This window comes from Silene latifolia, chromosome 1 (genome assembly GCF_048544455.1).
Source record: "Silene latifolia isolate original U9 population chromosome 1, ASM4854445v1, whole genome shotgun sequence".
NCBI classification, from domain to species: Eukaryota; Viridiplantae; Streptophyta; class Magnoliopsida; order Caryophyllales; family Caryophyllaceae; genus Silene; species Silene latifolia.
The window spans coordinates 173153158-173164498 of NC_133526.1; the positions used below are offsets into that span (position 1 = coordinate 173153158).

The window sequence follows — 11341 nt, forward strand, 5'->3', positions numbered from 1 at the left end:
ATGATATTATTTGAAGTAATTATTAATGATAAAAAATAAATTACATTAATTAAAGAAACGAGCTCAAATGAACTCTTAACTGAGTCTTATGTGCTTAGGTTAATTAAGCTTGATTTAGGCTTACTCTACCTCGAGCCAGAGCTCGAGCTTAGTTTAACCAATCTTGAGCTCAACTGATTTTAAAGGCTTGTTAAGCAGGCTCTGCTCATTTACTGTCTTACTTAGAAAGTCTTTGGAGCCTTTTAAAATAGCTTAAGCCTCAAAGTCCCAAGTAGTAGTAGTCGTAGCAGCACACTTTTAACACAACACATTTTTCCTCTCCTTGCAACTCCATCATCATCACCTTCCTCCACCATCATTACCATTCCTCATTCCCCAACTCCACATTCTTAATATCAATCTTGTACATTTTTTTTCCCTTTCTACACTTCATTACTTATTTAACACTCAATTTATACTCTCTTCCTCATCTTTTCATTTGTTCTTCATTACAAGCCATTAATTTTTTACCAGGTAAGTTTTATTCTATTTTTGAGCTTTATCAATTATCATCATGTTTCTATGCATTTTTTGGTGATCTATTTATAATTTATCCTCTCCCAACTTCCACATATTCTCATTCGTGGCGTATCACAAGCTTGTGACGGAAAAATGTAACTATTTTATGGTAAATACTCTCTATGAATTTGTGGACGATTACTTTTTGTCATAAGATGGTCCCACTTCTTCCGTCACAAGGGAGACCAACTAACCAAGTTCCCATTTTGTGCTAAAATTTAATCATTGTCCTTTTTTTTTTATGATTGGAAAATTTGCTGGTTTTAGTCATTAGAACATTTTGTGATTAGGAACTTAATCCTTGAAACAATCTAGTTTATTAAACTCAGGGAGTGGGTAACATTCCTTGAACAAACTAAATTTAGTAATCATCTAATTTAGTTATCCGAGATTTTTATTTTTTGAATTGTTTAATTTTCTCCTACTAAATTCTTCTCATTTATCAACGCAACAAAATACAATGTAGAGACTAAGAGTAACAATTAGTCTTACTTAAAACCGTTATAACTTACTCGTATAAGTTTGCAATATAGTCCTTCTATATCGGGCAACTGGACAAATGAACACATAGCATATGAAAAAGAATGTTATAAGGTACGGTTGTAAGTAGTCCTTAAGCTTAAGACGGTCTCAAATATGATTATAAAGCCTAAAATACTTGCTAGCTTGCATAAAGTCGATGAAACTAGGTAAATACGGAGTACAATTTTATGGGATTGTGACAAGCAAAGGTGGGGAGAGGTAGAAAACGAAGGTTGATTGCATTGATCATTTTACTATCCTTTTTTCCTGTTTTTTATTTAAGATATAAATGACTTTATTTGGGACGAGTTAGATTTTTCTAGGTAAAAGGTTATTTAGTCATCTTCCATTTTCATTGTAATTTTGAAAATGTTGTTACCTCAAGTAAGTAACTTTAAGCAAGTCTTACTTGTAACAGTCATAAGCGTGTATCGTCTCATAATCCTTTTGCGAATTTTTCTCACATTGTTTTATATTTATGTTAAAAGTCCGAAATTTGGAATAGCAAAAATCGATAATTTTAACCATTTCCTAAAAATTTGGGGTTGCGCGTGCGAGTGTTACCATTTGCTACTAGCTAGGCTCCCCTTATATATATCACAACTTTGTGATCTTCACAATTAAGAATTTGTGATCATATTATACCCACTTAATCATACTGAACTTAATCATACTGATAAAATATAGAAGAGATAGAGATGTTTCTCATAAAGTCGATATTAATATACCACATATATTTATATCTACTTGTATATATATAATCAGCAAGTCTTGCTATAGACGGATATATTCGGCTATAGCAAGAGACGGGTCAAATATCCTTAAAGTGGTGATATTTTTAGGCTCCATCACGCAAGTTGTTGTTTGTCTTATGCGTAATGTGGTATGTTACTTGGCCCATCTTTAGTTATAGACGGATAGTTGTCGTCTATAATGAGATTTTTGATATATAATACTCCCTCCTATCCAGACCAAAGGTTACAGTTTCTTTTTGACACTATTCATGGTCGTAGGGAATCTTTGATATTATTCTTAATCTATAAGATAAAATATAGTCATGTGAGATATTGTTTGATTTATCGTCATGAATGCTATAAAAATCAATTTTTTATAATTTTCAATAATGTGTAACTAAAGATATGCACGTTATAAAATGTGACTCGACAGATGTAATAAAGTAACTGTAACCTTTGATCTGGATAAGAGGATAAGAGGTAGTATAGAAGTTGAACTCCGTACTTTGTACGTCTTAGTACGAAATGAAAGACAATGGTGGATATGAAAGACAAGGGTGAATGAGTGAAAATAATGGAGTGTTAATTGAATGATGAGTTGAGCTCTACTCTGTCCTTGGATACTCATTAAACCTAGGGAAACAAAAGATAAGAGTTGATTATAATATGCCTTCTAGTTGTTTGTGATAATTTATATTCTAGTGCTCTTGAATGTTTTTGTCCTTACTCTTACCTAAATATTAATCCTTTCATTGACCGACTCTTTTGTTAGGCACAAATAGATGGTTTAAGTTAACACGTATTCCTTTGGTCCAGGTCAATTCAGCAATTTTTATCTATTTTTTTTGGTGTATCACTCGTTTGTAAGATATCTCTTTTATTTATTACACCCTCCTATTCCGAATAACTGTCCCATTTGGATAATAACACGAAAATTAAGGAATGAAGATAAAATAATGAAAAGTATTGTATAGGGTAAGAATATAGGAGTTAAATAATGAAAAATATTGCATATGATGGTTTAAGGGTTGTTGGGTGGTAAATAAAGAAAAGAGTTACGGGTAGGAAAGTAAAAAAACATGTCCAAATATGGCAAATGGGACAGTTATGTAAATAGACGGAAATGGCAAATGGGACAGTTATTTGGAATATGAGGGAGTATTATTTTTCTTTTCTTTTTCTCATTTTTTGGGTCTTTGTGCCGAAATAAATAGATAACAAATAAGCGAAACGGATGAAGTATTCACAATAAAAAAGGAATTGTGAGAGGTTTTAACTTGAAGATTATCTTAAATTAGACCTATTATTTTTGAATAATACTCGGCCAATTTATTATAAGATCGTTTTACGCTGATATATTACCTAAATGGATCATTTTACAAGAAAACAATGACCCATAATCCATTAGTCTAAAAAGTGGTTATCAAGAAAACAGTTTCCCGCAAATGTCAGCTAACATAGCGGGTAAAGTCATAAAGGGTGATACCCATAACATGGATTCAAATCTCGTAAGTAACGAATTCGCCCTTATGGCTCCCTCTAGACCAAATAAGCTGGGCATGTGATAGCATTTTGTTCATATGCATAAATAAACATGCAAGAAAAATAAAACTAAAATACTAAATAATTGTTTGAAGTAAGACGAAACTAAGAAGCATGAAATGTGGTGAGAGTTTGTTTTTAGTTGGTATCTAAATAACACCTGAAAAATGAAAACTGTGTTTTTTTTGTTTTTCTGCCTTATTTTTGCTTGTGAACTAGTTAGTCATTGGTTTCTGTAGTTGGGTTTTTGTTCTGATGTACTGATATAGCTGCAAGAAAACAGGCCAAATGGAGGCCACATATATTGACTACACTAGCCAAGTACGTAAATCACGAGTGGTAACAAAATATTTGCCTAAAGTCTTGTCTTAAGCGTGAAAGTTGAAACGGATCAAAAAAAAAAAAAAAAAATGCAAGTCTAATTCTAATAAATAAATGCTCATAACTAGCCTTTTACGTAGGCTGTTTTAGATCGTTTCACGCTTGCAACCGTTTTAAACAAATTAGCGACAACTTGTTTGAGAATTTAAATTAGCGACAACTTTTTCTAAATAATGGGAGTATATGAAGGATACTTATTTATATTGAAATCCAACTCGATAAATTTGATATATTATAGAAGTATATATTTTAAGAAGTTAATGATATATAAATGTTAAATGAGAACAATATAAGCGGAATGAAGAAAGTGATAGATAAACTATCTCAGATACAATTTTAGGAGGGAAAGGGAGGGGAGGGGGAGTGAGGGGAGGTGAAGGGAGGGGAGAGAGAGGGGGGAGAGCGAATGGAATGTGGGTGTTTGGATAACAAAAATTATGAAGGGAAATGGAAGGGGAGGAAGGACGGAGATGAAGAATGGATGGAGGATTGAAGGATGGTAGTGGTATAATTAGAGTCCAAATAATGTTTTCTTTCCAAATCTTGCACCTTGGAAAGATTATAATTTGTTTATAGGAGGGAAAATAAGTTCTTCATTTCCTCCCCTTCCATTTTTTTCTCCCATATTTTTTATCAAACAAAGGAAATTAAATCTTCTTTCCTTCTCTCCGATTCCTTCAATCCAAACGGACCCGTTTGAATTGAAGGAATTGGAAGAAGAAGGAAAGGAGGATTTAATTTTTCTTTGTTTGGATAAAAAAATATGGGAGAAAGGAAAGGAAGGAAGAGAAATGAGAGGACTTATTTTCCTCCCATAAAACAAACTATAATCTTTCCAGGGTGGCAAGATTTGGAAAAAAACATTATTTGACTCTAATTATACCACTAGCAAGATCCTTCTATCCTCCATCCATTCTTCATCTTCCTCCTTCCTCCCCTTCCATTTCCCTTCATAATTTTTGTTATCCAAACACCCACATTCCATTCCCTCTCCCCTTCTCTCCCCTCCCTTCACCTCCCCTCACTCCCCTCCCCTCCCCTTCCCTCCTAAAATTAGGGTCCGTTTGGATATATAACAACTTGTTATGTCAATGTGTCGAAAGTCCAAATAATGTTTTCTTTCCAAATCTTTTGGCTAACTTGGAAAGATTATAGTTTTTTATAGGAGGGAAAATAAGTCTCTCATTTTCTCCTTCCATTTCCTTTCTCCCATATTTTTATCCAAACAAAGGAAATTAAATCCCTTCCTTTTTCCTCCTCCCCTTCTCTCCAATTCCTTCAATCCAAATGGACCCTAAGGGTTCGTTTGGATTGAAGAATTAGAAAGGGAGGAGGGAAAGTGAATGCGATTTAATTTCCTTTGTTTGGATAAAAAATATGGGAGAAAAGAAATGGAAGGGGAGAAAATGAGAGACTTATTTTCCCTCCTATAACAAACTATAATCTTTCCAATGGTGCATAAAGATTTGGAAAAAAACATTATTTGACTCTAATTATACCACCAACATCCTTCAATCCTCCATCCATTCTTCATCTCCGTCCTTCCTCCCCTTCCATTTCCCTTCATATTTTTTGTTATCCAAACACCCACATTTCATTTGCCCTCCCCTTCTCTCCCCTCCCTTCACCTCCCCTCACTCCCCCTCCCCTCCCCTTCCCTCCTAAAATTGTATCCAAACGGACCCTAAGGTGATTGTTGAGACTCAACTATTCCTATTAGGAAGCAGGTAGTATGATTTCGAATTATTTGGATTTTCGACACGTTGACATAACAAAGGCTTTCTTGGGTATAAGTAGATACCTTCCTTGATTTCCAATTTTAATTTTCCCCTTTTAAGGCTTTGTGGTCAGGTGCATATTTGTACAGTATTAATATGATCATGAGATTCATTACCCTTTTGTGCATTGCAAGCAATGGTTTAGGGTGATGTCGCGACGCTTTACGCTTAATTCTCTATGCATCATGTTGATTGATATTAACTTTTGAGCTTTATTTCATTATTACATTACTAAAAATAGTGAGGAACTGTTCTTTGTCATTGGCTATATTGAGTATGCCTTAAGCAACACTTGATGGGAACTCAAAGTTGATGTCAAAAGAAATTGGCTTTAGGGAATGTACTACTTTAAAGGCAGTATACCTCAGTTTAAGTGACATATAAGTCAGATCGATCGTCAACACTTAACTTATGTTGTGAGGTGACAAAATGCAGTCAAAGATGGAACGTCGAAGTTGGCCTTGGAAGAAAAAATCATCAGAGAAGTCTGCTGCGGAGAAGGCTATTGCTACTCTTGATTCTGCTGGTGGATTCTTACCTTCTGCTGGATCTCAGACTCAGACTGATAAGGTTTTATTTCTGTACTTGAACTTGCTTTCCTTTTTTTTTTTTTGATGACGAGGGGGTTGAATTCCCCCGGGCCCATGCATTCCCGCATCACCACATGGACCATGTAAGCCACCTCCTTTGGGGGCTGCAGTGGCCAAGTGATCATCGCCCCAGCTGGTAGTCGAACCCGGGACCTCTCAACTCCTGCACTTCTGCAAGCTTCAAGGTTTAACCCGGCTACCACTGGACTAACACCACTTGGTTAAGTTGCTTTCCTTGATTATGGTCTTTTAACTTCGATTAGTATCCTGTGTTTCCTAATAAGTCTTCTACGAGATTGTCTCATTATGAAACGGTCTTAACTTCTCATTCCCATTGATATCGAATTGGGTAGTTAGGACATATCCTGCATCATTGATGAATGTTTCTGTTATTCATCTTTTTGATACTGTTCCTGATATTCGAAAAGTAAACATTTTTTTACGCCGGAATTTGGCACCCTTCAATAATAATCACTGAGATAAATTTCAGATGCAATTCTATCTACTGTCATCTGTTCTTAAGTTAATTACAGATATGAGTAAACATTTTTTACGCCGGAATATGGTTCCGTTTGCTAATAATCTAACTTCTGTTTTTTGATATTTATCAACTAGTTGAAATCCCGTGCTAAAGCACGGCATTTGTGAGAGACATTAGAGAATTTAACAATTATTTAATTATATTTAACTTATTTTAACTCCATTTGAAATTTTGGTATAGAATAAAACTTAATATTAGTAATGTTTTGTATTAAGAGATAGAAAAAAAAAAGGTTCAACACTGTTACTCTATATAAAATTGCTGAAACTATTCTGTGCGTATATGTGTTGTAATAAATATACTTATGTATATATTATATCAAAAAAAAGTAATTTTAACCAAAATTTAAATGCTCGCATTGTATAGAGTAGAAATAGATATTAAATTAAAGTGTGATAAAAATATATATTATTGGCAATTTTTTCGTTTTAGAAGTAAAAGGAATATATGAATGCTCTTGTAGTAGGTTATTTGTTGTATATACTTAATTAGTATTGGCCCAGTTGTAAGTATATAAATGTATAAATGAAATAGAATTATATGGAATTAAGTAGTTTGGCCCAATTGTAAATAGAATATAATAAAGCCCAAATATGGAATATTCATTTAGGCGGGAAAATATTAGAGTTTTCTTATTCTTTTAGTTTAGTGGGGATGAGATCAATTTCAGATGCAATTTTATCTACTGTCATCTGTTTTTAAGTTAACTACATTTTTTACTGCAGAATAATTACAAAAAGCCAGAGTATATTCAAATTTCTCTGGAGTCTTACACTAACTTGACTGGAGCGGCAAATCAAGTGAAAAAGTATGAGAAAAAAGTAGAGACATATGAAGACCAAGCAAAATCATATGAAGATCAGGTGCAAGCATTGCAGGAAGAAATTAATGAACTAAATGAGACGCTGTCGTCTGCTAATTCAGAGATTACTTCAAAGGAACAACTTGTTAAACAGCATGCAAAGGTTGCGGAGGAAGCAGTCTCAGGTATTCGTAATGACGGTGGAATGTTTCGCTTGTCAGGTCTATTTACGAGTATTCCTGATAAACTGTCCTGTCCTGCAGGTTGGGAAAAGGCTGAAGCAGAAGCTTTGACTCTGAAAACCCATCTAGAATCCGTGACACTAGCAAAATTAGCAGTAGAGGATAGGGCAGCACACTTGGATGGTGCGGTTAAAGAATGCATGAAACAGATAAGAAATCTGAAGGAGGAGAATGAACGGAAGCTCGAGGAAGTTACATTCACCAAAAACAAGCAGTATGACAGAATGAAGCATGAGCTGGAAACGAAAATCGCTTGCTTGGATCAAGATCTTATGAGTGCTGAAGCCGAAAGTGCTGCTATTTCCAGGTCACTGCACGAGCGTTCTAACATGCTTATTAAAGTCAGCGAAGAAAAGTCACAGGCTGAAGCACAAATCGAACTCTTGAAAAGCAATGTTGAATGCTGTGAGAGGGAGATTAATTCGTTGAAATATGAACTCAATATTGTGTCCAAAGAAATGGAAATCCGAAATGAGGAAAAGAATATGAGTGTCAAGACAGCGGAAGTGGCTAACAAGCAGCTACTGGAAAGTGTGAAAAAAACTGCCAAGTTAGAAGCCGAGTGTCAAAGGTTACGTGGCCTTGTCAAGAAGAAACTTCCCGGTCCTGCCGCTTTGGCACAAATGAAGCTAGAAGTGGACAACTTGGGTAGAAATCATCCGATGACACCTTCTAGTCCTCAGTTTTCGAGTAATGCACATTTGTTGGGAGTGCCGGAACTTTCCCTTGATAATGTTCAGAAATTTCAAAAGGAGAATGAATTTCTCACCAAAAGGCTTGTTGCTATGGAGGAAGAAACGAAGATGCTAAAAGAGGCGTTGGCAAAACGTAACAGTGAGCTGCAAAGCGCTAGAAGTATTTGTGCCATGACTACAAGCAAGCTTCAAAATTTGGAAAAGGAAAAATCATTTAGTCGACATGCTAGTAGTCGTCCATGCACGACATCTGTATCTGAAGATGGAAATGATGATACAGTAAGTTGCGCAGAGTCATGGGCTTCTGCTTTGATTTCTGAACTTCCGCACATCAAAGAGAAGAGCAAGGAAAAATCCATGAAATCCGAAAATGGAAGCCATTTGGAGCTCATGGATGACTTTGAGGAGATGGAGAAACTTGCTCGTAATGGAAATTTGACAGCAAACACTGAACTTGACTCTGAATCATCTCCATTGGCAAAATTGCAGGCTAAAGTATCTAGAGTATTCAAATCTGTCTCTAATGAGTCTAATATGCTGAAAATTCTGGAAGATATTAATCAAGTTGTACAAGAGGAGCGAGATAACCTACATCCGCACACTATTAGTTGCGCCGTGGAGGAGAAACACTGCTCAGTTGATAGATTAAACGAGAAGGGCGAGAAAATAAGTCGAGAACTAGCAGCTGCCATCACACAGATTCACAGTTTCATATCGTCCCGAGGGAGAGTAGATGAAATGAGCCATGAGGTTGAGCAGTTCTCTGCCGCCTTCAATAGGATACTTTGCAATGAGATAAGCCTGGAGGATTTAATTATTGCATTATCTCTTGTCTTGGCTAAAGCCAGTGAGCTTACCTTTGGTTTCAAGGGGTACGTCGTAAATGAAGCAGAAGTAGGCAGTCCTGCGTGCGTTGACAAAGTTGCATTGCCTGAAAACAAGCCACCTCAAGGAGATAGGTTTTCTAATGGTTTTGGTCACATTTCTGATTCTTGCTCAAATCCTAAGGTTCCTCAGGAAGTGAATATTTCGGGTTTTGAGCCAGGATCTTGTCAATGCTCTTCGGGGGAAATTGAGCAGCTGAAAGCTGAGAAAGATAGCATGGAAAGGGTAATCTTTAGATGTTCTCAAGAATTGGAAAAAGCTAAGTCTCAGTTATCAGACGTCAAATTAGAGCTGGCAAACTCCCAAAAGACGAACAGCTTGGCCGACATCCAGCTGAAATGTATGGCGGAGTCATACAAAACACTTGAAAAGCGCGCTGAAGAATTGGATGGTGAAGTTAATACACTACTTGGAAAAATAGAATCATTAAACAATGAGCTTGAAACTGAGAGAACAAACCGTGAAGACGCTTTGGCTAGATGCAGAGACCTTGAGGAACAGCTGCAAAGGTCAGTTCTAGTTAGTTATTCAGTGTAATTTATTAGATGAAAATAATGGCATAATTCTGAGTTATGCCCCCATGTTCTTTTCAAGGAATGACGAATGCTCTGTGTGCTCGTCGTCAGCTGCTGAAGTAGACAACAAAGCTAAACAGGTACAATGTTCATCTCTTAATCGATTTTGCACTGAATTTTTGAGTCTCATGATTAAACTGTAAATTTATTTTTGGGTTCGCTGAAATTTAGGACAAGGATCTGGAAGCTGCAGCGGAGAAGCTAGCAGCATGCCAAGAAACTATTTTCCTTCTTGGTAAGCAGTTAAAGTTCATGAGTTCACCCAACAGCGAGCGGAGTATAAGTGAGAGTGAAGATGCAGTAGCAACTATCAGTGGTTTGAAGCAGCAAGATATGGATACTGCAACTTGTCCTTTTCTCCAAAGGGCCGGTTCTGATTCGCCTCTGAATCTGCACAATGCCCCAATGAGTCCGTCAAACAACGTAGGAAACATGACTAGATCACCCGTATCCTCAAAATACACAATTCACAGACCTACCAAGTCGGGATCTTCTACTCCGACATCAGACAAGTATTCACGTGGTTTTAGCAGATTCTTTTCGTCAAAGGAGAAATACAGCAATTAGGCTAGCACCATCCGCGTCTAATTATTTATGCTAAGGACCTTGTCTCTCAGTAAGACGGTCTTGTGAAAAATTTGTGAACTAGCCTGGAGGTAAAAAAAAACAAGTCCATCAGTTGTGTTCAGTCATTTGGTGCTGTCTTCCTCAAACACTTAACCCGGATTTAATGTCAGAAACAGTCTAAAAAATGTTTTGTGGATAACTTCAGAGGTCGACTTCTCATTCAGTTTGATGGTAATCAAATTATACCTCGCAAGTGCACGATTGTCGTTGTACACTATTGAGGGTCGATCCCACGAGGAGCTAGGAAGAGTATTAATCGTTCTAATCATTCAGCTTAGCTAAGTCGAGCAATAATGAGGTAATGGTAATAATCTAACAACTAAACTAACAAATTAAAATGCAATTAAAGAAGAGAAGTAACAACGAGCAAGAAAGGATTAAGTTGTAAATCAAATGATAAAAAAAAGGGCCTAGAACTCGGTTCTCCCACAACGATTTATAATTCCACGTCACGATTCCCTAGGCTAATCACTCGGGTAGACAAGCAAGGAGGAGATGGCTCTAATTCGTCTAAAACCCCCCCTCTCGGGTTCGAAATAGGACACTAGAACTACCCACCAACCCCCCTCTCGAGTTCGAAGGTCGGAATCCCTAACCTAATACCCGGCTACCCTAAGAACATGCATTTTCCCAAGGTGGCTTAGTAATGGCTAAGATCATTAAGCCCTCATCGTTTTCCGGGTCATCCCACTCCTCCTCTCGGAGGTCGATTTCAAACACTAGCCTAGAGGTACCCTCCATTGGTTCTCCCTTTCGGTCTCAACCTAGGTTAGTAATAAAGACCAATTTCCGGGTATCCAATTCACAACCTAACCAACTTTCGTTGGTGGACAAGGGTTACAAATCGACACTACCCACAATTGACCCAT

General features: G+C 36.6%; 1 protein-coding gene across 1 annotated transcript; it reads left to right on the forward strand.

Annotated features, from left to right (window-relative positions):
• Window positions 1–276: 276 nt before the first annotated feature.
• Window positions 277–10638, forward strand: LOC141612069 (filament-like plant protein 4). Its single transcript, XM_074430776.1, has 6 exons — window positions 277–513; window positions 5951–6085; window positions 7372–7633; window positions 7712–9779; window positions 9865–9925; window positions 10017–10638. The coding sequence occupies exons 2-6, from the start codon at window positions 5957–5959 to the stop codon at window positions 10410–10412; spliced, it is 2916 nt and encodes a 971-aa protein (XP_074286877.1). The 5' UTR covers window positions 277–513; window positions 5951–5956; the 3' UTR covers window positions 10413–10638.
• Window positions 10639–11341: the final 703 nt, after the last annotated feature.

What these genes read in the sequence shown, in the direction of transcription:
- LOC141612069 (XM_074430776.1), top strand. Translation starts at nt 5,957, where the DNA reads ATGGAACGTCGAAGTTGGCCTTGGAAGAAAAAATCATCAGAGAAGTCT. An exon ending in CTCAGACTCAGACTGATAAG is followed by an intron (nt 6,086 to 7,371) that starts GTTTTATTTCTG and finishes TTTTTACTGCAG; the next exon opens with AATAATTACAAAAAGCCAGA. An exon ending in CTTGAGGAACAGCTGCAAAG is followed by an intron (nt 9,780 to 9,864) that starts GTCAGTTCTAGT and finishes GTTCTTTTCAAG; the next exon opens with GAATGACGAATGCTCTGTGT.